We start from the raw sequence: 27,972 nt of genomic DNA on the forward strand, positions 1-27,972 counted from the left end.
CCACACTGCACACTGCCCTAACCCAGCTGGACAAGAGGAATACCTATGTGAGAATGCTGTTCATCGACTACAGCTCGGCATTCAACACCATAGTACCCTCCAAGCTCGTCATCAAGCTCGAGACCCTGGGTCTCGACCCCGCCCTGTGCAACTGGGTACTGGACTTCCTGACGGGCCGCCCCCAGGTGGTGAGGGTAGGCAACAACATCTCCTCCCCTCTGATCCTCAACACGGGGGCCCCACAAGGGTGCGTTCTGAGCCCTCTCCTGTACTCCCTGTTCACCCATGACTGCGTGGCCACGCACGCCTCCAACTCTATCATCAAGTTTGTGGACGACACAACAGTGGTAGGCTTGATTACCAACAACGACGAGACGGCCTACAGGGAGGAGGTGAGGGCCCTCGGAGTGTGGTGTCAGGAAAATAACCTCACACTCAACGTCAACAAAACTAAGGAGATGATTGTGGACTTCAGGAAACAGCAGAGGGAACACCCCCCTATCCACATCGATGGAACAGTAGTGGAGAGGGTAGCTAGTTTTAAGTTCCTCGGCATACACATCACAGACAAACTGAATTGGTCCACTCACACTGACAGCGTCGTGAAGAAGGCGCAGCAGCGCCTCTTCAACCTCAGGAGGCTGAAGAAATTCGGCTTGTCACCAAAAGCACTCACAAACTTCTACAGATGCACAATCGAGAGCATCCTGGCGGGCTGTATCACCGCCTGGTACGGCAACTGCTCCGCCCTCAACCGTAAGGCTCTCCAGAGGGTAGTGAGGACTGCACAACGCATCACCGGGGGCAAACTACCTGCCCTCCAGGACACCTACACCACCCGATGTTACAGGAAGGCCATAAAGATCATCAAGGACATCAACCACCCGAACCACTGCCTGTTCACCCCGCTATCATCCAGAAGGCGAGGTCAGTACAGGTGCATCAAAGCTGGGACCGAGAGACTGAAAAACAGCTTCTATCTCAAGGCCATCAGACTGTTAAACAGCCACCACTAACATTGAGTGGCTGCTGCCAACACACTGTCATTGACACTGACCCAACTCCAGCCATTTTAATAATTGGAATTGATGGGAAATGATGTAAATATATCACTAGCCACTTTAAACAATGCTACCTTATATAATGTTACTTACCCTACATTATTCATCTCATATGCATATGTATATACTGTACTCTACATCATCGACTGCATCCTTATGTAATACATGTATCACTAGCCACTTTAACTATGCCACTTTGTTTACTTTGTCTACACACTCATCTCATATGTATATACTGTACTCGATACCATCTACTGTATGCTGCTCTGTACCATCACTCATTCATATATCCTTATGTACATATTCCTTATCCCCTTACACTGTGTATAAGACAGTAGTTTTGGAATTGTTAGTTAGATTACTTGTTGGTTATCACTGCATTGTCGGAACTAGAAGCACAAGCATTTCGCTACACTCGCATTAACATCTGCTAACCATGTGTATGTGACAAATAAAATTTGATTTGATTTGATGTGATGAATAGTTATAGTTATGCACGCTCAAGTTTTCAGTTTTTGTTGTCTTATTTCCTGTTTGTTTCACAATATATTTTGCATCTTCAAAGTGGTGGGCATGTTGTGTAAATCAAATGATACAAACCCCCCAAAAATCTATTTTAATTCCAGGTTGTAAGGCAACAAAATAGAAACAATGTCAAGAGGGTGAATACTTTCTCAAGCCACTGTATATGGAATTGTTTTAAGAAAGTCATACCAATGATCATTTGGCGATTTGATTTACAATTTTAAGATCCCTTGAAGTTTTAAAAATATAATATTAAAAATAATAATTGATGAAAATTGTAATTGGTTTTATTGCTATTAGCCAACACAAACGCATTTAATAACAGATTCACAACTTGGAACAACAGATAGTTCCCCCCAAAAAATCAATAGACAGTTTGTTCTGAAGTGTCTGTCCTGTACCTGAGACATATAAGGAAACATTTGTTGTTGTTTTTTAAAATGTTTTTGGCACTAAACAGTCTCCATCCATACAGTGCCTTCGGAAAGTATTCAGACTCCTTGACTCATGCCACTCTGCCAGACCACTGACTCATTCAGCTCCAATTCCACCCTCTTTCACAGTAGAAGCATCAAACAAGGTTCTAAAGACTGTTGACATCTAGTGGAGCAATTTGACCCTATAGAAACTGTATATTCGATAGGCAAAGAGTTGAAATACTACAAACCTCAGATTTCCCACTTCCTGGTTGGCTTTGTTCTCTCTGCCATATGAGTTCTGTTACACTCACAGACACCATTCTAACAGTTTTAGGAACTTCAGAGTGTTTTCTATCCAAATATACTATCATATGTATATATTAGCAACTGGGCCTGAGTAGCAGGCAGTTTACTCTGGGCACTTTATTCATCCAAGCTACTCAATACTGCCCCCAGCCATAAGAACTTTTAACCAATATACGTTTTATGCACACAATATATTTTACATTAGTTATCTTGTTATTATTTGTTATTAGTCCCAACCTTCAGCTCCATTCAACCCCTACCATCTACAGTTGAAGTCGGAAGTTTACATACACCTTAGCCAAATACATTTAAACTCTATTTTTCACAATTCCTGACATTTAATCCTAGTAAAAATTCCTAGTCTTAGGTCAGTTAGGATCACCACTTTATTTTAAGAATTTGAAATGTCAGAATAATAGTATAGAGAATGATTTATTTCAGCTTTTATTTCTTTCATCACATTCCCAGTAGGTCAGAAGTTTACATGCACTCAATTAGTATTTTGTAGCCCTTAACATTTCAGGTAGCCTTCCACAAGCTTCCCACAATAAGTTGGGTGTCATGCAGGTGAATGAGGACCCAAAAGCGACTTGGCGAAAACAGAGTATTTAATCCAGTAATAAACTTTACAAAACAAAAAGCATAATACTACTCGTAAAGACGAGAACAGACTGGAGACTTGATCGAGAACTGCAGGTTGCCTCGGGAAGGCACTTGAACCTAGCAGACTCAGACACCTGCTCACCACGCAGCATCTGAGGGAAACACGACACGACAGGGCAAAACATAGACACAGCACGGTGAATTATAGATGAGGATCCGACAGGGCAGGTACGGAAAACAAGAAGAGAAATAGGGACTCTAATCAGGGAAAAGGATCGGGAACAGGTGTGGGAAGACTAAATGATGATTAGGGGAATAGGAACAGCTGGGAGCAGGAACGGAACGATAGAGAGAAGAGAGAGCGAGAGAGTGAGAGAGGGAGGGGGAGAGAGAGGGATAGAAAGAGGGAAAGAACCTAATAAGACCAGCAGAGGGAAACGAATAGAATGGGAAGCACAGGGACAAGACATGATAATTAATGACAAAACATGACATTGGGTGAATGTTGGCCCATTCCTCCTGAAAGAGCTGGTGTAACTGAGTCAGGTTTATAGTACTCCTTGCTTGCATACACTTTTTCAGTTTTTTTCAGTTCTGGACACAATGGGATTGAGGTCACGGCTTTGTGATGGCCACTCCAATACCTTGACGTTGTTGTCTTTAACCCATTTTGCCACAACTTTTGAAGTATGCTTGAAGCTATTGTCCATTTGGAAGACCCATTTGCGACCAAGCTTCAACTTCCTGACTGATGTCTTGGCATTTTTCAACCCTGCAGGCGCTACACAAAGCACTGAAATAAAATATAAAACATGCCTTACCTTTGACAAGCTTCTTTTGTTGGCACTCCAATATGTCCCATAAACATCACAATTGGTCCTTTTGTTCGATTTATTCCGTCCATAATATTTTAAACTACTTTTGTAATAGAACTTTAGGTATTTTTTAAAAGTAAATAATCGATCAAATTGTAGACGGGTCTTTCTGTGTTCAATACAGGAATGAAAACAAACCAGCGATACCTTTTACGTCTTGCACAACTCTCAACAGTGTACCCAGTTCCTAGTTGGCCTACTTCTTCATTGCACAAAGGAAGAACCTCAACCAAATTCCAAAGACTGGTGACATCCAGTGGAAGCAGTAGGAACTGAAAACAACATGTTCCTAAGAAATATCCCTGGGCATGACAACTCAGGGAACAGAGAGAGGGAAAAAAATCTGAACAGTTAGTCCTCGGGGTTTTGCCTGCTACTTAAGTTCTGTTATACTCACAAACATGATTCAAACAGTTTTAGAAACTTCACAGTGGTTTCTACCCACATCCATAATAATATGCATATCTTATATTCTTAGCATGAGTAGCAGGAAGTTGAAATTGGGCATGCTATTTATCCAAAAGTGAAAATTCTGCCCCCTAGCCCCCAAGAGGTTAAGATGTTGCTTCAATGTATCCACATAATTTTCTTTCCTCATGATGCCATCTATTTTGTGAAATGCACCAGTCCCTCCTGCAGCAATGCACCCCCACAACATGATGCTGCCACCCCTGTGCTTCACGGTTGGGATGGTGTTCTTTGGCTTGCAAGCATCATCCTTTTCCTCCAAACATAATGATTGTCATTATGGCCAAACAGTTTCATTTTTGTTTCATCAGACCAGAGGAAATTTTTCCAGAAAGTACGATCTTTGTCCCCATGTGAAGTTGCAAACCATAGTCTGGCTTTTTTCTGGGGGTTTTGGAGCAGTGGCTTCTTCCTTGCTGAGCGGCCTTTCAGGTTATGTCGATATAGGACTCGTTTTACTGTGGATATAGATACTTTTGTACCTGTTTCCTACAGCATCTTCACAATGTCCTTTGCTGTTGTTCTGGGATTGATCTGCACTTTTCGCACCAAAGTACGTTCATCTCTAGGAGACAGAATGCGTCTCTTTCCTGAGCGGTATGGTGGCTGTGTGGTCCCATGGTGTTAATACTTGCATACTATTGTTTGTACAGATGAACGTGGCACCTTCAGGCGTTTGGAAATTGCTCCCAATGATGAACCAGACTTGTGGAGGTCTACAATTGTTTTTCTGCGGGCTTGGCTGATTTCTTTTGATTTCCCCATGATGTCAAGCAAAGAGGCACTGAGTTTGAAGGTAGTACTTGAAATACATCCACAGGTACACCTCCAGTTGACACAAATTATGTCAATTAGCCTATCAGAAGATTCTAAAATCATAACATAATTTTCTGGAATTTTCCAAGCTGTTTAAAGGCACAGTCAACTTAGTGTATGTAAACTTCTGACCCACTGGAATTGTGATACAGTGAATTATGAGTGAAAAACCTGGCTGTAAACAATTGTTGGAAAAATGACTTGTGTCATACACAAAGTAGATGTCCAAGCAGACTTGACAAAACTATAGTTTGTTAACAAGAAATGTGTTGAGTGGTTGAAAAATGAGTTTTAATGACTCCAACCTAAGTGTATGTAATCTTCCAACTTCAACTGTATCCACATTGGATCTCTATTTGCCATATGACATAGTGTTCAACTGTGCTGTGATGTTTCACAAAAGTACTGAACCTTTCTACTCTCATTGTTTCCACAGATTGTAAATTGGAAATATATATATTTTTTCTTCTAAAAAGTATGATATTATTGATTAATTGACTGCACAGAGATTAGTTTATTTGAGGATTAAAGGTTCATGGTTTGCTGTTCTCTTTCAAAGTTTATTGGTCCGTACACAGTTTCGCAGATGTTATAGCTGGTGTAGCAAAATTATTTTGTTACTAGCTCCTAACAATGCAGTCAAACATGTACACCAAAAATAAGAAACACGTCACTGTAACAGCGATGCAATCTATACTGGTATACAGCCTGGATCTATACTGGTATACGGCCTGGATCTATACTGGTATACGGCCTGGATCTATACTGGTATACGGCCTGGATCTATACTGGTATACGGCCTGGATCTATACTGGTATACGGCCTGGATCTATACTGGTATACGGCCTGGATCTATACTGGTATACGGCCTGGATCTATACTGGTATACGGCCTGCTATCTGGTATCTATACTGGTATACGGCCTGGATCTATACTGGTATACGGCCTGGATCTATACTGGTATACGGCCTGGATCTATACTGGTATACAGCCTGGATCTATACTGGTATACAGCCTGGATCTATACTGGTATACAGCCTGCATCTATACTGGTATACAGCCTGCATCTATACTGGTATACAGCCTGGATCTATACTGGTATACAGCCTGGATCTATACTGGTATACAGCCTGGATCTATACTGGTATACAGCCTGGATCTATACTGGTATACAGCCTGGATCTATACTGGTATACAGCCTGGATCTATACTGGTATACAGCCTGGATCTATACCTGTAAATAGACCGGATCAATTTACACACGATATATTAAGAATGATATGTACAGCAGTGAATGATATGGGCTCCTGAGTGGCGCAGCAGTCTAAGGCACTGCAAGTCAGTGCGAGAGGTGTCACTACAGACCCTGGTTCGATTCCAGGCTGTATCACACCTGGCTGTGATTGGGAGTCCCATAGGGTGGCGCACAATTGGCCCAGTGTTGTTAGGGCTTGGCCGGGGTAGGCTGTTATTGTAAATACGAATTTGTTCTTAACTGACTTGCCCAGTTAAATATATTAGAGTGAGTTATGTCAAGAAGCCAGGATATAAATATGCAGTGAGTATAAACAGAACTATTAGGCAATGTACAGTAGTAGATGTATTATGAGCTATGTTGAGGATACAGTACTTAAATGTGTGAAACCGGTTGTGTCCGTAGGGTTAATGTCTCTATGACATGGGACAGAAGCGTTGGCTGTGTCTGTAGACTTCCTATATACAGTTAGGTTCTAATTAAAAACACTAAAAACTCATGGACAATTATTAAAGCTCAAACCAAGTTTATTCACCCAATGGGTCAGACAGCTGAACAGACCAAGACATATTCACACAAGTACCTGTGTGTGACCTTGTATCCTCTGCTGAGTCTTCTCCTTACACATCTCAACAGCCAATACACCTCTGTTGCGAGACAGAACTTTAGTGATGTCTGTTCCTTCTCACTTCATCTGACCTGACCTCTGCCCAAATTCCTCACACCTTCCCAACTCGACGGCTGCCCTGTTGACTTGTACCAGACTGTGGCCCTTCTCCTTTCCATAGGATCCCTGATGTCTAACAATAACATATGCTGACAGAATGTAAACGTGCTACATTCCCTTCTCTCTGACAGGAATAAGGATATTTCATATTTTCAAGTTTAGAAGTCAGAACCCATCAATACATTATACAGTATATGGACTACTGTATATAGAACACATTCTATTTTACTTTATAAAACTGGTTGTTTGGATCCTGGATGCTGATAGGACGTCGCCCCCGCCTCCCGCCTGCTGTGTACCAGAGTCCTCCTTAAGACGAGCTGGCTAAGCTAGCACACAGTGTCCTTCGCTCCCTCCTGCCCTCGCCATTGTTAACGGAACTGCGGAAACAGAGCCCGTCAGGCTGCTGCGTGAAGGCTAACTTGATAGTTAGTGACACTGTCTACTGGTGTCGCCACTTCTTCTGTGGAGTTTATCGGCAGCTGGTTTCCAACGTTATTGTGCGTTAACGCCACCTACTGCACAAGAGCGCCCTGCCTCCCTCCCGCCTGTCCTAACTTCAAAATGGACAGATAGAAGTATAGAAGACAGGTTTCCTGCAGATGCAGGATTCCTCCGAATTGCGGGGCGCAATTTCCACCTTCTCGCTGTATTGGCCGTCACAGACACACCTATGCCTGCTAACAGTTCCATCTGAACATTCCCCACACCCCTCTTCCTGCCCACACCCCTCTTCCTGCCCACACCCCTATTCCTGCCCACACCCCACTTCCTGCCCACACCCCACTTCCTGCCCACACCCCACTTCCTGCCCACACCCCACTTCCCTGCCCACACCCCTCTTCCTGCCCACACCCCTCTTCCTGCCCACACCCCTCTTCCCTGCCCACACCCCACTTCCCTGCCCACACCCCACTTCCCTGCCCACACCCCTCTTCCTGCCCACACCCCTCTTCCCTGCCCACACCCCACTTCCCTGCCCACACCCCACTTCCCTGCCCACACCCCTCTCCCCGCTCCACACCCCTCTTCCCTCTCCACACCCCTCTTCCGGCTCCACACCCCTCATCCCTCTCCACACCCCTCTTCCCCGTGCCACACCAATCTTCCCTCTCCGCACCCCTCTTCCCTCTCCACACCCCTCTTCCCGCTCCACACCCCTCTTCCCTCTCCACACCCCTCTTCACTCTCCACACCCCTCTTCCCTCTCCACACCCCTCTTCCCTCTCCACACCCCTCTTCCCTCTCCACACCCCTCTTCCCTTTCCACACCCCTCTTCCCTCTCCACACCCCTCTTCACTCTCCACACCCCTCTTCCCTCTCCACACCCCTCTTCCCTCTCCACACCCCTCTTCCCTCTCCACACCCCTCTTCCCGCTCCACACCCCTCTTCCCTCTCCACACCCCTCTTCCCTCTCCACACCCCTCTTCCCTCTCCACACCCCTCTCCTTGCTGGCGGGTGGCACTTTGTTCTGTAGTTCAGGGGGACGCCATGTGGGAATGTGTGATGGTGAGGTGTGAACCGACTGGAATCTCACACCACTGTTGGCAGGGAATATTCCCTGTTGGAGCACTCTGAGCTCTCGGCAGAGCCGTTCCAAGCCACAGGATCGCGGTCTGAGAGCTGCCCTTGCTAGTTGCAGAGCCAAAGGGGGTCGGCACTCTCACAGTGGCCTGTCACAAAGGTAACTGCAGTCTCTCTATCCATCCATCTATCCATCCACCCATCTATTCATCCCTTCATCAAACGGTCTCTCTATCCGTCTCTATCTCTACCTTTGCAAGGTCATGGGCAGAGCAGCAGATTATGCTTGGCAGGAAGAGATCTACGCACAAAATGTTATTTTTCTTTTCCGGTCTCCCTTTCTCCCTTGCTCTCTCTCTCTCTCCCTTGTTCTCTCTCTCTCTCCATTGTTCTCTCTCTCTCTCCTTTTTCTCTCTCTCTCTCTCCCTTGCTCTCTCCCTTTCTCCCTTGCTCTCTCTCTCTCTCCCTTGCTCTCTCTCTCCCTTGCTCTCTCTCTCTCTCTCTCTCTCTCTCTCTCTCTCTCTCTCTCTCTCTCTCTCTCTCTCTCTTGATCTCGCTCTCCCTTGATCTCGCTCTCCCTTGCTCTCTCTCTCTCCCTTGCTCTCCCTTGCTCTCTCTCTCTCCCTTGCTCTCTCTCTCTCCCTTGCTCTCTCTCTCTCTCTCTCCCTTGATCTCTCTCTCCCTTGCTCTCTCTCTCTCCCTTGCTCTCCCTTGCTCTCTCTCTCTCCCTTGCTCTCTCTCTCTCCCTTGCTCTCTCTCTCTCTCTCTCTCTCCCTTGCTCTCCCTGTCCCTTGCTCTCTCTCTCTCTCTCTCTCTCTCTCTCTCTCTCTCTCTCTCTCCTTGCTCTCTCTCTCTCTCTCCCTTGCTCTCTCTTTCCCTTGCTCTCTCTCTCCCTTGCTCTCTCTCTCTCTCTCTCTCTCTCTCTCTCTCTCTCTCTCTCTATCCCTATTCATCACTCTATTCAACTCAATGCAAGACAATGCATTGAAAAAAAAAGTCCATGAATTCCTGATTATCAGTCGCGTGTGTTTCCCAAGAGAGAAGGAAGGAAATTTGAAATAATGCAAAGTAGTGTTCAGTAATTCTAGTGATTCTTTGAAATTATAATATGTTTGGTTAGAGGACTGAACAAGAGCGAGTGAGAGAAAGAGGCAAAGGGGTGGAAGACAGTCACTACTCTTCATTTGTGTTTATTTGTGTGCGAATGTGTGTGTGTTTATGAACTGACCCTTGGCTGCCACCTTGAAGCCTTCGCACCCAAATGGACCGTCCAAATTGCCCTGTTGTTGCTCATCAAAGGTCTGCGAGGGGAATTACAAAAAACAAAAACAAATGCCATTTCTATCTTTATCTAGCTGGGTCACGAAAGTAGCAAGTCACTTTTCTCTCTCGACCTGGGAGGCCTGTTGATTCACCATTAAGATTAACAAGAACATCAGAGCACACATGTACTGTATTTTGGTGTGTGTGTGTGTGTGTGTGTGTGTGTGTGTGTGTGTGTGTGTGTGTGTGTGTGTGTGTGTGTGTGTGTGTGTGTGTGTGTGTGTGTGTGTGTGTGTGTGTGTGTGTGTGTGTGTGTGTGTGTGTGTGTGTGCGCTGGCATTCATGTGTCCATAGTGTGTGCGTGTGCGCTGGCATTCATGTGTCCATAGTGTGTGTGTGTGTGTGTGTGTGTGTGTGTGTGTGTGTGTGTGTGTGTGTGTGTGTGTGTGTGTGTGTGTGTGTGTGTGTGTGTGTGTGTGTGTGTGTGTGTGTGTGTGTGTGTGTGTGTGTGTGTGTGTGTTTGTGTGTGTGTGTGTGTGTGTGTGTGTGTGTGTGTGTGTGTGTGTGTGTGTGTGTGTGTGTGTGTGTGTGTGTGTGTGTGTGTGTGTGTGTGTGTGTGTGTGTGTGTGCGCTGGCATTCATGTGTCCATAGTGTGTGTGTAATGTGTGTGTGTGTGCGCTGGCATTCATGTGTCCATAGTGTGTGTGTGTGTGTGTGTGTGTGTGTGTGTGTGTGTGTGTGTGTGTGTGTGTGTGTGTGTGTGTGTGTGTGTGTGTGTGTGTGTGTGTGTGTGTGTGTGTGTGTGTGTGTGTGTGTGTGTGTGTGTGTGTGTGTGTGTGTGTGTGTTTGTGTGTGTGTGTGTAATGTGTGTGTGCGCTGGCATTCATGTGTCCATAGTGTGTGTGTTTGTATGTGTGTGTGTGTGTGTGCGCTGGTATTCATGTGTCCATAGTGTGTGTTTGTGTGTGTAATGTGTGTGTGTGTGTGCTGGCATTCATGTGTGTAATTGTGTGTGTAATGTGTGTGTAATGTGTGTGTAATGTGTGTGTAATGTGTGTGTGGCATTATTGCAGGCCACTGCTTCAGACAATGTCTCCACAGCGGTGGAACAGCCAGTGATCTACTGCGCCGGGCTGTATCGCAGGCATTTTCTGGAAAATCAAAGGACAAATCTGATTGAAAACATGTGGATCTCTTCGTAGTGAAAAGACGAGGGGAAAAACACACACTCAAGGAGCAAATTGGAATATACAGAAAGTCAAAATGACTATGGGGCTTTGTTTGATGATAACAGAAGCTGATACTCCGAGGTCTATAAATGACGTAATGTTTATACCTCAAAACCAATGGTGAAAACCCACAAATGTGTTGCCTCATGACAGCATTTAGCCTTCACGTAGGCCAACTAAACCAGAAAAACAACCTTGATTTAGCACTGACACATTCGTTTAGAAGTTAGACTGTCTGTTGCACTGTAGGCCTGTACTGAAATATAAGCTCGCTTGTTCTGCAATGGCTCAGTATGGTTCTACTAAGCTACAGCGCCTTGCAAAAGTATTCATCCCCTTTGGTGTTTTTTCTATTTTGTTGCATTACAACCTGTAATTTAAATGGATTTTTATTTGTATTTCATGTAATGGACAAACACAAAACAGTCCAAATTGGTGAAATAATCAACAACAACATCAAAAAAAGGGAAAAGTGGTGTTTCTATGTATTCACCCCCTTTGGTATGAAGCCCCTAAATAAGATCTGGTGCAACCAATTACCTTCAGAAGTCACATCATTAGTTAGATTACACACAGGGAGACTTTATCTAAGTGTCATATGATCTCAGTATATATACACCTGTTCTGAATGGCCCCAGAGTCTGCAACACCACTAAGCAAGGGGTACCACCAAGCAAGCAGCACCATGAAGACCAAGGAGCTCTCCAAACAGGTCAGGGACAAAGATATGGAGAAGTACAGATCAGGGTTATAAAAAAATATCCCAATCTTTGAACATCCCACGGAGCACCATTAAAGACATTATTAAAAAATGGAAAGAATATGGCACCACAACAAACCTGCTAAGAGAGGGCCACCCACTAAACCTCACAGACAAGGCAAGGAGGACATTAATCAGAGAGGTAACAAAGAGACCAAAGATAACCCTGAAGTAGCTGCAAAGCTCCACAGCGGAGATTGGAGTATCTGTCCATGGGACCACTTTAAGCCATACCATCCACAGAGCTGAACTTTATGGAAGAGTGGCCAGAAAAAAGCCATTGCTTAAAGAAAAATGTAAGCAATCAGGTTTGGTGTTTACCAAAAGGCATGTGGGAGACTCCCCAAACATATGAAAGAAGGAATTCTGGTCAGATGAGACAAAAATTGAGCTTCTTGGCCATCAAGGAAAACTCAATGTCTGGTGCAAACCCAACAACTCCCATCACCCCATGAACACCATCACCACAGTGAAGCATGGTGGTGGCAGCATCATGTAGTGGGGATGTTTTTCATCAGCAGGGAAACCAGTCAGAAATGAAGGAATGATGGATGGCGCTAAATACAGGGAAATTCTTGAGGGAACCAGTTTCAGTCTTCCAGAGATTTGAGACTGGGACGGAGGTTCACCTTCCAGAAGACAATGACCCTAAGCATACTGCTAAAGCAACACTCGAGGGGTTTAAGGGGAAACCTGTAAATGTCTTGGAATGGCCTAGTCAAAGCCCAAACCTCAATCCAATTAAGAATCTGTGGTATCACTTAAACATTGCTGTACACCAGCAGAACCCATACAACTTGAAGGAGCTGGAGCAGTTTTGCCTTGAAGAATGGGCAAAAATCCCAGTGACTAGATGTGCCAAGCTTATAGAGACATACCCGAAGAGATGTGCAGCTGTAATTTCTGCAAAAGGTGGCTCTACAAGGTAGAGTAGACTTTGGGGGGGTGAATGGTTATGCACGCTCAAGTTTTCAGTTTTTTTGTCTTATTTCTTGTTTGTTTCACAGTCAAAAATATTTTGCACCTTCAAAGTGGTATGTTGTGTAAATCAAATGATACAAACGCTCCAAAAATCTATTTGAATTCCAGGTTGTAAGGCAACAAAATAGAAACAATGTCAAGAGGGTGAATACTTTCTCAAGCCACTGTATATGGAATTGTTTTAAGAAAGTCATACCAATGATCATTTGCCGATTTGATTTACAATTTTAAGATCCTTTGAAGTTTTAAAAATATAATATTAAAAATAATATTTGATGAAAAATTGAAAGTGGTTTTATTGCTGTTAGCCAACACAAACGCATTTAATAACAGATTCACAACTTGGAACAACAGATCAATAGACAGTTTGTTCTGAAGTGTCTGTCCTGTATCTGAGACATATACGAAAGATAAGGAAACATTTGATGTTGTTTTTTTTACATGTTTTTGGCACTAAACAGTCTCCATATATACGGTGCATTTGGAAAGTATTCAGACTCTTTGATTTTTTTCCACATTTTGTTACGTTACAATCTTATTTTAAAATGGATTAAATTAAATATAAATGTTCCTCATCAATCTACACACAATATCCCATGATGACAAAGGGAAAACAGGTTTTTAGACATTTTTGGAAATGTATTATTAAACATGAAAAAAAAACAGAAATATCTTATTTACATAAGTGTTCAGACCCTTTGCTATGACATGAGAAATGAGCTCAGGTACATCCTGTTTCCATTCACGGAACCCCACCAATCCTCTACGACTGGAATACCGACGTAATCTGCCTGAGGATGCCAACAGGTCCCTCAGGCGAGACGTCCGCTGAAGGCCCATTCTGCTAACTGCGGCTTGCTAGCTATCTAGAGCTACTTGGAACCCTACTAATCCATGACTGGTCTATTGACGTCACCGCACGAGGAGGAAAAACAGACTTACCTCCATCGAGACGTCCCCCAAAGGCCCTTCTGCTAACCTGCTAGCCCCGGTCTGCTAACTGCTAGCTTGATAGCGCCGGTCTGCTAACTGCTTGCTTGCTAACCATGGTCTGCTAACTACTACCTTGCTAGCCCCGGTCTGCTAACTGCTAGCTTGTTAGCCCCGGACTGCTAACTGTCTGAATCGCAGTGTCCCATGCCAGCCCAAACACTCACTGGACCCAAATGATCACTTGGCTACGCATGCCTCTCTCTATTATCAATATGCCTCGTCCATTACTGTCATGGTTAGTGATTACTGTCTTATTTCAATATAGAGCCTCTAGCCCTGCTCAATATGCCTTAACCAACCATGTTGTTCCACCTCCGACATATGCGATGACATCACCTGGTTTAAATGTCTCTAGAGACTATACCTCTCTCATCATTACTCAATGCCTAGGTTTACCTCCAATGTACTCACATCCTACCTTACCTTTCTTTGTCTGTACACTGTGCCTTGAATCTATACTATCGTGCCCAGAAACCTGCTCCTTTCACTCTCTGTTCCGAACGTGCTAGGCGGCCAGTTCGTATAGCCTTTAGCCATACCCTTATCCTCTGTTCCTCTGGTGATGTAGAGGTTAATCCAGGTCCTGCAGTGCCTAGCTCCACTCCCACTCCCCAGGTACTCACATTTGTTGACTTCTGTAACCGTAAAAGCCTTGGTTTCATGCATGTTAACATTAGAATCCTACTCCCTAAATTTGTTTTACTCACTGCTTTAGCACACTCTGCCAACCCGGATGTCTTAGCCGTGTCTGAATCCTGGCTTAGGAAAACCACCAAAAACCCTGAAATCTTCATCGCTAACTATAAAACTTTCCGCCAAGATAGAACTGTCAAAGGGGGCAGTGTTGCAATCTACTGCAAAGATAGCCTGCAGAGTTCTGTCTTACTAACCAGGTCTGTACCCAAACAATTCAAGCTTCTACTTCTAAAAATGTGCCTTTCCAGAAACAAGTCTCTCACCGTTGCAGCTTGCTATAGACCACCCTCTGACCCCAGCTGTGCCCTGGACACCATATGTGAATTGATTGCCCCCCATCTATATTCAGAGCTCATGCTACTAGGTGATCTAAACTGAGACTTGCTTAACCCCGGCCATACAACAATCTAAGCTTGATGCCCTCAATCTCACACAAATTATCGATGAACCTACCAGGTACAACCCCAAATCCATAAACACGGGCACCCTGATAGATATCATCCTAACTAACTCGCCCTCCAAATACACCTCTGCTGTTTCAATCAAGATCTCAGCGATCACTGCCTCATTGCCTGCATCCGTAATGGGTCTGCGATCAAACGACCACCCCTCATCATTATCAAACACACCCTAAAACACTTCTGCGAGCAGGCCTTTCTAATCGACCTGGCCGGGGTATCCTGGAATGATATTGACCTCATCCCGCACGTAGAGGATGCCTGGTCATTCTTTAAAAGTGCCTTCCTCACCATCTTAAATACGCATACTCCATTCAAAAAATGTAGAACTAGGAATAGATATAGTCCTTGGTTCACTCCAGACCTGTCTTCCCTTTACCAGCACAGAAACATCCTGTGGCGTTCTGCATTAGCATCGAATAGCCCCCGTGATATGCAACTTTTCAGGGAAGTTAGGAACAAATATACACAGGCAATTAGGAAAGCTAAGGCTAGCTTTTTCAAACAGAAATTTTCATCCTGTAGTACAAACTCTAAAAAAGTCTGGGACACTGTAAAGTCCATGGGGAATAAGAGCACCTCCTCCCAGCTGCCCACTGCTCTGAGGCTAGGAAACACTGTCACCACTAATAAATTCCACAATAATTGAGAATTCCAAAAAGCATTTCTCTATGGCTGGCCATGCTTTCCACCTGGCTACCTCTACCCTGGTCAACTGCCCGGCACCCTCCACAGCAATCCGCCCAAGCCCCCATAATTTCTCCTTCACCCAAAACCAGATAGCTGATGTTCAGAAAGAACTGCAAAATCTGGACTCCTACAAATCAGCCGGGCTAGACAATCTGGACCCTCTCTTTCTAAAATGATCGGCCAAAATTGTTGCAACCCTTATGACTAGCCTGTTCAACCTTCTTTCGTATCTTCTGAGATTCCCAAAGATTGGAAAGCTGCCGTGGCCATCCCCCTCTTCAAAGGGGGTGACAGTCTAGACCAAAACTGCTAAAGACCTATATCTATCCTATCCTGTCTTTCTAAGGTCTTCGAAAGCCAAGTTAACAAACAAATTACCGACCATTTCGAATCCCACCTTACCTTCTCCACTATGCAATCTGGTTTCAGAACTGGTCATGGGTGCATCTCAGCCACACTCAAGGTCCTAAACAATATCATAACTGCCATCGATAAGAGACATTACTGTGAAGCCCTATTCATCGACCTGGCCAAGGCTTTCGACTCTGTCAATCACCACATTGTTATTGGCAGACTCGACAGCCTTGGTTTCTCAAATGATTGCCTCGCCTGGTTCACCAACTACTTCTCTGATAGCGTTAAGTGTATCAAATCGGAGGGCCTGTTGTCCGGACCTCTGGCAGTCTCTATGGGGGTGCCACAGGGTTAAATTCTCGGGCCAACTGTCTTCTCTGTACACATCAATGATGTCGCTCTTGCTGCTGGTGATTCTCTGATCCAACTCTACGCAGACGACACCATTCTGTATACTTCTGGCCCCTCTTTGGACACTGTGTTAACTAACCTCCAGATGAGCTTCAATGCCATACAACTCTCCTTCCGTGGCCTCCAAATGCTCTTAAATGCAAGTAAAACTAAATGCATGCTATTCAATCGATCACAGCCCACACCTGCCCGCCCGTCATACACCACTACTCTGGACGGCTCTGACTTAGAATACGTGGACAACTACCAATACCTAGGTGTCTGGTTAGACTGTAAACTCTCCTTCCAGACTCACATCAAACATCTCCACTCCAAAATTAAATCTAGAATCGGTTTCATATATCGCAACAAAGCATCCTTCTCTCATGCTGCCAAACATACCCTCATAAACCGTACCATCCTACCGATCCTCGACTTCGGCGATGTCATCTATAAAATAGCCTACAACACTCTACTCAACAAATTGGATGCCGTCTATCACAGTGCCATCCGTTTTGTCACCAAAGCCCCATACACCACTGCGACCTGTACGCTCTTGTTGGTCGGCCCTCTCTACAAACACGTCACCAAACCCACTGGCTACAGGTCATCCACAAGTCTCTGCTAGGTAAAGCCCGGCATTATCTCAGCTCACTGGTCACCATAGCAGCACCCACTCGAAACACGAGCTCCAGCAGGTATATCTCACTGGTCACCCCCAAAGCCAATTCCTACTTTGGTCGCCTTTCCTTCCAGTTCTCTGCTGCCAATGACTGGAATGAACTGCAAAAATCACTGAAGCTGGAGACTCATATCTCCCTCACTAGCTTTAAGCACCAGCTGTCAGAGCAGCTCACAGATCACTGCACCTGTATATAGCCCATCTGTAAACAGCCCATCTATCTACCTCATCCCCAAACTGTATTTATTTTTATTGCTCCTTTGCACCCCAGTATCTCTACTTCAATATTCATCTTCTGCACATCTACCATCCCAGTGTTTAATTGCTATATTGTAATTACTTCTCCACCATGGCCTATTTATTGCCTTAACTCCCTTATGTTACACACACTGTATAAATATGTTTTGATTTTAATTTTTCTACAGTATTAATGATTAATGCCTGTAAGTTGTGTTTATTCCATGTGTAACTGTGTTGTTGTATGTGTCGAATTGCTATAATTTATCTTGGCCAGGGCGCAGTTGCAAATGAGAACTTGTTCTCAACTGGCCTACCTGGTTAAATAAAGGTGTTCTCAACTATCCTACCTGGTTAAATAAATAAAGGTATTCTCAACTAGCCTACCAGGTTAAATAAAGGTGTTCTCAACTGGCCTACCTGGTTAAATAAATGTGTTCTCAACTGGCCTACCTGGTTAAATAAAGGTGTTCTCAACTAGCCTACCTGGTTAAATAAAGGTGTTCTCAACTAGCCTACCTGGTTAAATAAAGGTGTTCTCAACTAGCCTACCTGGTTAAATAAAGGTGTTCTCAACTAGCCTACCTGGTTAAATAAAGGTGTTCTCTACTAGCCTTCCTGGTTAAATAAAGGTGTTCTCAACTAGCCTACCTGGTTAAATAAAGGTGTTCTCAACTAGCCTACCTGGTTAAATAAAGGTGTTCTCTACTAGCCTACCTGGTTAAATAAAGGTGTTCTCAACTAGCCTACCTGGTTAAATAAAGGTGTTCTCAAAATAAAGGTAGCCTACCTGGTTAAATAAAGGTGTTCTCTACTAGCCTTCCTGGTTAAATAAAGGTGTTCTCAACTAGCCTACCTGGTTAAATAAAGGTGTTCTCAACTAGCCTACCTGGTTAAATAAAGGTGTTCTCTACTAGCCTACCTGGTTAAATAAAGGTGTTCTCTACTAGCCTACCTGGTTAAATAAAGGTGTTCTCAACTAGCCTACCTGGTTAAATAAAGGTGTTCTCAACTAGCCTACCTGGTTAAATAAAGGTGTTCTCTACTAGCCTTCCTGGTTAAATAAAGGTGTTCTCAACTAGCCTACCTGGTTAAATAAAGGTGTTCTCAACTAGCTTACCTGGTTAAATAAAGATGTTCTCAACTAGCCTACCTGGTTAAATAAAGGTGTTCTCAACTAGCCTACCTGGTTAAATAAAGGTGTTCTCAACTAGCCTACCTGGTTAAATAAAGGTGTTCTCAACTAGCCTACCTGGTTAAATAAAGGTATTCTCAACTAGCCTACCTGGTTAAATAAAGGTGTTCTCAACTAGCCTACCTGGTTAAATAAAGGTGTTCTCAACTAGCCTACCTGGTTAAATAAAGGTGTTCTCAACTAGCCTACCTGGTTAAATAAAGGTGTTCTCAACTGGCCTACCTGGTTAAATAAAGGTGTTCTCTACTAGCCTACCTGGTTAAATAAAAGTGTTCTCTACCAGCCTACCTGGTTAAATAAAGGTGAAATAAAAATTTAAAAAATGTCCACCTGTGGGAAATTCAAATGATTGGATATGATTTGGAAAGGCACACACCTGTCTATATAAGGTCCCACAGTTGTCATTGCATGCCAGAGCAAAAACCAAGCCATGAGGTCAAAGGAATTCTCCGTAGAGCTCCGAGACAGGATTGTGTCAAGGCACAGATCTGGGGAAGGCTACCAAAAAATGTCTGCAGCAATGAAGGTCCCCAAGAACACTGTGGCCTACATCATTGTTAGATGGAAGAAGTTTGGAACCACCAAGACTCTTCCTTGAGCTGGCCACACAGCCAAAGTGAACAATCGGGGGAGAAGGGCCTTGGTCAGGGAGGAGACCATGAACCTGATGGTCACTCTGACAGAGTTCCAGGGTTCCTCTGTGGAGATGGGAGAACCTTCCAGAAGGACAACCATATCTGCAGCACTCCACCAATCAGGCCTTTATGGTAGAGTGGCCAGACGGAAGCCACTCCTCAGTAAAAGGCACAAGAGAGCCCATTTGGAGTTTGCCAAAAGTCATCTAAAGAACTCTCAGACCATGTGAAACAAGATTCTCTGGTCTGATGAAAACCAGATTGAACTCTGGCCTAAATACCAAGCGACCTGTCTGAAGGAAACCTGACACCATCCCTACAGTGAAGCATGGTGGTGGCAGCATCATGCTGTGGGGGTGTTTTTCAGCGGCAGGGACGGGAAGACTAGTCAGGATCAAGGGAAAGATGAATGGAGCAAAGCACAGAGAGGTCCTTGATGAAATCCTGCTGCAGAGCACTCAGGACCTCAGACTGGTGTGAAGATTCGCCTTCCAACAGGGCAACGACCCTAAGCACACAGCCAAGACAACGCAGGAGTGGCTTCGGGACAAGTCTCAATGTCCTGAGTCGCACAGCCAGAGCCCTGACTTGAACCCAATCGAACATCTCTGGAGAGACCTGAAAATAGCTGTGCAGTGACACTCCCCATCCAACCTGACAGAGCTTGAGAGGATCTGCAGAGAAGAATGGGAGAAACTCCCCAAATAAAGGTGTACCAACCTTGTACCGTCATAGCCAAGAAGACTCAAAGCTGTAAGCGCTGCCAAAGGTGCTTAAACAAAGTACTGATAAAGGGTCTTAATACTTATGTAAATGTGATCTTTGTATTGTTGTGATCAATTTTAGAATAAGGCTGTAACTGTCATACTACTAGGCCAGACAATGAGGCCAAGGTCAATTTAAAAAGAGCAAGAGGAAGTCACACAAACTGTTTTAAAAAGAAGCAAAACAGAACTTTAAACATTGGGAGAAGTGGTTCTCTTTCCACTCTTTCCACCTATGTCTACCTATGTCTATTCACATTTCGGATTAGAATTGTGCAACCATTTATTTAAAGTAGGCTTTATGAGAAAGATGTAGGCCCTATGCAATGATGGGAATTTTCATAATTTCCATTCAACAGTTTTGACACCTCAAAGATTTGACTATGTTAGGCTAATTAGATATCTAGAATTTATAGGACTATAAAACAAATCCACTGCCACCACACTAGGTGAGTGTGGCAGAGCCTGTCTAGTAGCCTACTACATCGTGTCAGTGAGTTGTCACCATGAAATAACGCTACACGGAGAAATTCATTCCCGTGGTCAGGTCGCTACAGACCTCGCAGCTGGAACTTTAACAAGTTCCTGAAATTCTAGAGCATATTTGTCCCTGTCTCGTGCGGTCGAGCAGAGAGCACAGTCGCCCCTTTATCTGGGCGCTGGAGTTTTCAGCATTAGCGTCGTAGACATGAGTTGTTTTTTTATCTGGGCCATAATTCAACCTTTACTACATGCGCAAACATTCCAATGGTTTGCCTTCTGGCGGGAGAAGGCAGCGTGCGTCAGGCCGCGTGCACAGCTCCATGGAAGTCCGTCTGACTAATTGAATTGTGGCCGTTTAATAAAGGGATGTAGACTACTTTTTCTTTGCTTCCGCCGTTAAATTATTACACTCGGAATTTAACTGCGCCTATAAAATATAGTTTTTTAAAACCATGTCAGCCTGTTATATTGTTTCATCTTTTTGACACATCTCTTACGAAAAAACGCATTTATTGAATGTGATTTAATTTGAAGTTACCACATGTCAAGCAACATGTTATAACATAAAACTACACATGTGTTAACATAACATAAAACATAGAACATGATCCCATGTGATATTAATGTGAAATAAATGTGACAAAATGGGGATGAAAAATGCCAACATAACACAAAACTACACAACTGGAGGTCGGTGGCACCTTAATTGGGGAGGACAGCTGGTGTTAATGGCTGGAACAGATAAGGGCATCAAACACATGGTTTCCGTGAATTTGATTACATTTAGACTCAACCTCACTTGGGATTTGAACTCACAACGTTTTGGTCACTAGCTACCTAAAGTTCCTGTTGCACTACCACATATCAAATTAAATCCAATTAGATAATAATGTAACAAATCATTAAAGAGCAGCAGTAAAATAACAATTACGAGGCTACAGGGGGTACCAGTACAGAGTCAATGTGGAAGCTATATACAGGGAGTACCAGTACAGAGTCAATGTGGAGGCTATATACAGGGAATACCAGTACAGAGTCAATGTGGAGGCTATATACAGGGGGTACTGGTACAGAGTCAATGTGGAGGCTATATACAGGGAGTACCAGTACAGAGTCAATGTGGAGGCTATATACAGGGAATACCAGTACAGAGTCAATGTGGAGGCTATTTACAGGGGGTACTGGTACAGAGTCAATGTGGAGGCTATATACAGGGGGTACCGGTACAGAGTCAATGTGGAGACTATATACAGGGGGAACCGGTACAGAGGCAATGTGGAGGCTATATACAGGGGGTACCAGTACAGAGTCAATGTGGAGGCTATATACAGGGGGTACTGGTACAGAGTCAATGTGGAGACTATATACAGGGGGAACCGGTACAGAGGCAATGTGGAGGCTATATACAGGGAATACCAGTACAGAGTCAATGTGGAGGTTATATACAGGGAATACCAGTACAGAGTCAATGTGGAGGTTATATACAGGGAATACCAGTACAGAGTCAATGTGCGGGGGCACCGGGTAGTTAAGGTAATTGAGGTAATATGTACATGTAGGTAGAATTAAAGTGACTATGCATAGATAACAACAGAGAGTAGCAGCAGTAGCATAAAAGAGGGGTCTGGGTAGCCCTTTGATTAGCTGTTCAGGAGTGTTATGGCTTGGTGGTAGAAGCTGTTAAGAAGTCTTTTGGACCTAGACTCTAGCGCTCTGGTACCGCTTGCCATGCGGTAGCAGAGACAACAGTCTATGACTAGTATGGCTGGCACCGCCTGGTATAGAGGTCCTGGATGGCAGGAAGCTTGGCCCCAGTGATATACTGGGCCGTACGCACTACCCTCTGTAGTGCTTTGCGGTCTGAGGTCGAGCAGTTGCCACATCAGGCAGTGATGCAATGGTGCAGTTGTAGAACCTTTTGAGGATTATGCCAAATATTTTCAGTCTCCTGAGGGGGAATAGGCTTTGTCGTGCCCTCTGTCTTGGTGTGTTTGGACCAAGATAGTTTGTTGGTGACACCAAGAAACTTGAAGTTCTCAACCCGCTCCACTGTAGCCCCATTGATGAGAATGAGGGCGTGCTCGGTCCTCCTTGTCCTGTAGTCCACAATCATCTCCTTTGTCTCGATCACGTTGAGGTAGAGATTGTTATTCTGCCACAACACGGCCAGGTCTCTGACCTCCTCCCTATAGGCATCTCATCGTTGTTGGTGATCAGGCCTACTGTTGTCTCATCGGCAAACTCGATGATGGTTTTGGAGTTGTGCCTGACCATACAGTCATGAGTGAACAGGGAGTACAGGGGGGGACTGAGCATGCACCCCTGAGGGGCCCCCGTGTTGAGGATCAGCATGACGGATGTGTTGTTACCCACCCTTACCACCTGAGGGTGGTCTCTTTAGACGTAATGGAGATTGGCAAGAATCCATTTCTGCACTTTGCCTAAAGTTGCAGTAAAAATAAAGTTAATATTTACAGCAACTTGGTGTTATTCCTATTTAATGACAGTATGCTGCTATATTCTGATTTCAACTACTGTAAAATCTTGTACTGTGAATAGGCCTTAGATGGGAGTTAGAGCACCAGATCAGTGAGCGTGAAAAAGAAATGGCCACAGACTTATAGGCAAGAATGCATTTTTGCACTTTGCTAAAAGCTGCCCAGAATCAAGTAAATAATTGTCCAATTATTACCACCAAGTAAAACTAGCAGTGCTCAAGAACACGTGATTTAAAGTGTACATTCATTCTTTGGAGATTTGAACGTGCAGCCTCTTGTTTGGGAATGCATTGGACAACTTTTGATTTGATTTTTGGTTGCTTTTAGCCATGTACAGAACTGCATTCTTGCCAATAACTCCGTGGCCATATCTCTTTCACGCTCACAGATCTTGTGGTACATTTTAAAGTGCAGTAATGATTGTACCTAATGTGGATTAAGTCAAGGGGCATTTCTGAAGGCACTTTATGCATGCTTAAAGCAAGATTTGATCAGATTCATTCTAGCGGACACCCGCATAGCTGTTGTTTTGGCAGTGTCGGAGGTGGAACTGCGTAAGAGCTGTCAAATCCACAAGTGTCTCTGGCATTATACCTGAAGCTGAAATTGCCTTTGGCTGCACGGAGTTAAGATAAATCCCATGCAGCCTCATTTATAAATTGGAACACTGGAATGTGATATGTAATCTACACCTCAATAAGAATGATAGACATCCACATTCTTTTCTTTAATGAATTTCAATTCGAGTGTCATTATTTCCATATAGCCTACACTTTCTTGTTCTGAATTTCTAACGCCAATAGGAAGGGTGTGACTTCGTGACCATGTCAAGAACTGCTACTTTTAAAGATGGTTTTGTCAGATAATCTCACAATTATTGTTTTGATTCAGGGCAACTTTTAGCAAAGTGCAGAAATGTATTGTTGCCATTAAATCTGTGGACGATCTCTGTCATAACCACAGACCTGGTGGTGTAGCAGGACATTCAGGTGACTGTCACCTAAGAGGTTGTGAGTTCAGGTGTGGTTGTGTCCCAAGTGTGCTAAATGATGTTGAGGTCAATTCAGTTGGTTAATAAGGCTAGAGGGCACTATTTTCATGTCCTCTTATGTATAGGGGAGACGCTAGCGTCTCAACTGGCCAATTGCTGGGGGAAATGCAGAGCGCCAGATTAAAATAAAATGCTATAAAATTCAAACTTTCATTAAATCACACATTTAAGATACTCAATTAAAGCTACACTCGTTGTGAATCCAGCCAACATGTCAGATTTTTAAAATGCTTTTCGGCGAAAGCATAAGAAGCTATTATCTGATAGCCTGCACCATCTGCACCCGCAGTAAACAAAGGAGCTAGCATAGCAGGCGCAACACAAAACGCAGAAATAAAATATAAATCATGCCTTACCTTTGACAAGCTTCTTTTGTTGGCACTCCAATATGTCCCATAAACATCACAATTGGTCATTTTGTTTGATTAATTCCGTCCATATATATCGAAAATGTCCATTTATAAAGCGCGTTTGATCCAGAAAAAAACAGCTTACAAAAACCCAACATCACTACAAAATATTTCAAAAGTTGCCTATTAACTTTGCCAAAATATTTCAAACTACTTTTGTAATACAATGTTAGGTATTTTTAAACGTTAATAATCGATCAAATTGTAGACGGGGCAATCTGTATTCAATACAGGAAAGAAAAGAAAGCAGCACTGCTTTTCACGTCTTGCGCAACTCACAAAAGTGTCCCCAGTTCCGAGTTGGCCTACTTCTTCATATCACAAAGGAATAACCTCAACCATATTTCAAAGACTGGCGACATCCAGTGGAAGCGGTAGGAACTGAAAATAGGTTCCTATTAAATATCCAATGGCAAAGACGATATAGGGAACAGAGAGGGAGGGAAATAATTTTCTATCCAAATCTATGAATGATATGTATATCTTATATTTTTGGCATGAGTAGCAGGAAATTGAAATTGGGCACGCTATTTATCCAAAAGTGAAAATTCTGCCCCCTAGCTTTAAGAGGTTTTAACCTACCAATTTCACAACAACTACCTTATACAAACTTGTGAAATCATGTGAAAACTGTTTTTGGAACACTCACATGTGACATTTCACATGTGAGTATGTGTTTCTGAAACAGTTCACATGTGATTCACATTTTCAAATGTGCAACTCCATGTACTATCACGGTTCAGTAAAAACATGACCCCTCCTGGGATTTGAACTCACAACCTCTGGGTCTGAGGTATGCTGTGGTGGTTTGCAGGCAGCTGTTTGTTCAGCTGCAATTGTTAATAACCCATCCATAACCTCCCAACTAGGCCTATATGTGATAAAGTGAATATCTGAGGCCTGCACTGACACTAACCTGCAAATATAGAAAATGTCTTGTTGTCTACAGTCAGAGACTGCGGAATAATTTTTTTCACCGGGGGTGCAGGATTTTCTTGTTGTCTGATATAGATATATTTCTGCTTTTAATATCCGACATTTAGGTAAGATATTTGTTTAACTTGTATTTAATTAGATACATGCAGCTTCTCTTCTGTCATTATATGTTGCCCAGAATATTGTAATAAATTGATAGAATTAATGCCTCAATCCAGATGACATCGGTACAGTTCTCTGTCATCTTTGGTTCTTCGTGGAGCAAAAATGTTTAGGTACTGGCAGTGGCGACCCGTCATTCAGGCCAAAATTCAGGTGTTTCAGCCTAGCTCTTTTGCTTTCTGCAATGGTGGGGCAGCCAGTGGGAAATATGGAGAATAGGGGTTGGTAAAGTTCTCTAGTTGCGCCGTGATTGGCTGAGTGTTCTGACACTCATTGGGACACTCCTTCACCATAAAATCTATGGGGAGAGCTAAAAAAAATGTAAGGCCCTTGGGTACTGTCATGGAGTTACATTAGAAGTGCTCATCCAAGAAGGCTCAAAGTCATTGGCTACAGATAAAATGACGTCATATCACGTTATATCTAGAGTAGCTTTGATTGAACTCATACTTTCAAAATCTTAGCTAAACAAGCAGTCATCCTCATGAATAAAGTTGATAATCTTCTGGCAAATCCTTTTCAATCCTTGTCATGATGAAGAGAAATTATAGATAAAACGTATTGGTGCTCATCGGCCATTGGACAAAAACATGACACAACAATTTGCAAATTGTAAATTCAACAATGAGTGGTTTGGAAGGAATCAGTGGCTAACTGCAAGCATTGCAAAAGCAATCACTTGCCTGCTATTCAGTGGAGTGGCTGTGTGGTCCAAGTCTGGGTTTAAGGGTCTCTTTTCCAAGCTTAAAAGGATCCACATTCACATGCAACAGACTAAAGTGAGTTTAAGACAATTGCAAACTCTGAGACAAAAGAGCTCTGAATGGGAAAATACATTTTACACGATCATCCAACTCAGAATTCCAGGTCGGGAACTCAAACCTCTTTCTAGAGCTCCGACCTGAAGATCACTGACGTAATGATTCAACCTTGTTTTTTTCCAGAGTTCCCAGTTGTCTTGAAAGCACCATACATCCAGAGAATGGCAGACTTTGATGACAGGGAGATATGTATACTGTAACTAAGAAAGTAAAACTAAGTGTATGTTGTGTGGTAAGCTGTTAGTAGCCCATGTGCCTCACCCTCACCCTGGTCCCTTTCGCCCTCACAACGTAGCCTTCTATTCTTACTTGGTGGTGCACATGTAGCCTATAGCCTGTTTAAGAGAAATGTCATCATCAAATATTGTAGGAGCTTTCATTGTCTGCTTATATGCCCCCTTTATGTATCTTACGGTTCTGACTTGGTGTACAGGAAGAAAACTGTAAGAACGGCCCATATTCCGAATTCTGTCGCTGTACATTTCAAAAGTGCTGAACAAATATTTATAACTATGTCAGTCCTAGCTCTCTCATTAATGTCTTAAAATTACGGATTGCCTCTTATCTGCGCTCGTCGTCCCCTTATGCCATAGTTTGTACATCTCAATTGTCAGTAGAAACCACTTTTGTTTAAGCAATTCAGCCATGTTTTTTTAAAAGGCAAGATATGAGTCTGAATGAACTGTTTACTCCACCAAGATGTACAAGCTACAATCACCACTGGGTACCGGGGATCAAATGAAAGAACTGAAAAAGAACTGGAAAGACGTTTTGTACAAATTTCCAAATTACATCAGTTTGGCCGGTTGTCAGGAAATAGAAATCTGTAATAACTACCCAACATGGTTCTGATAAGATTTCAGTTCGGCATTGGATGCATATTTTATGTGGTTGAAGTAACATAAGCTTTTATGATTCTGATAAAGCCAGAAGCTCTACAGACGGTATTTAACTGCACACTCACATTCTCTCAAGATGCTGAATGAAATAAATCATATTTCTCCACTCCTTTAGCCTACATTCAGGGTAGATCTGTCATTTTACTGCAAGAAAGGCTTTATTCCGCAGGAGTTAATGTCAAGGCTATGTAAGAGGTTATATACCTACAGATAATATCAAGACTATGTATAGAGGTTATAGACCTACAGATAATATCAAGACTATGTATTGAGGTTATAGACCTACAGTTAATATCAAGACTATGTATAGAGGTTATAGACCGACAGATAATATCAAGACTATGTATTGAGGTTATATACCTACAGTCAGTATGAAGACTATGTATTGAGGTTATATACCTACAGTCAGTATGAAGACTATGTATTGAGGTTATATACCTACAGTCAGTATGAAGACTATGTATAGAGGTTATATACCTACAGTCAGTATGAAGACTATGTATAGAGGTTATATACCTCCAGTCAGCATCCAGATGTCAGTTTCCATTTAACCCATCTAAACAGTAGGCTACAGTTCCTTTGACATTCCCTAGGCCTATTTGAAGTCACCATCTCGTGACAAATTTGTGTGCCAGCCCTGCTATCATCCTTTTTACAGCACTGCTATCATCCTTTTTACAGCACTGCTATCATCCTTTTTACAGCACTGCTATCATCCTTTTTACAGCACTGCTATCATCCTTTTTACAGCACTGCTATCATCCTTTTTACAGCACTGCTATCATCCTTTTTACCACTTCTC

General features: G+C 43.3%; 1 protein-coding gene across 1 annotated transcript in view; it reads left to right on the forward strand.

The window, feature by feature from the left end:
* Nucleotides 1-8,746, forward strand: part of LOC124039051 (ankyrin repeat and fibronectin type-III domain-containing protein 1-like) — a 178,204-nt gene extending 169,458 nt beyond the window's left edge. Inside the window, exons 20-21 of the mRNA XM_046354930.1 lie at nucleotides 7,743-8,147; nucleotides 8,610-8,746. Of these exons, the coding sequence (XP_046210886.1) occupies nucleotides 7,743-8,147; nucleotides 8,610-8,746 (542 nt within the window). The remainder of the gene's footprint in view (nucleotides 1-7,742; nucleotides 8,148-8,609) is intronic.
* The last annotated feature ends 19,226 nt before the right edge of the window (nucleotides 8,747-27,972 follow it).

The sequence above is a fragment of the Oncorhynchus gorbuscha genome, linkage group LG07 (assembly GCF_021184085.1).
Source record: "Oncorhynchus gorbuscha isolate QuinsamMale2020 ecotype Even-year linkage group LG07, OgorEven_v1.0, whole genome shotgun sequence".
In the NCBI taxonomy this organism is placed as follows: domain Eukaryota; kingdom Metazoa; phylum Chordata; class Actinopteri; order Salmoniformes; family Salmonidae; genus Oncorhynchus; species Oncorhynchus gorbuscha.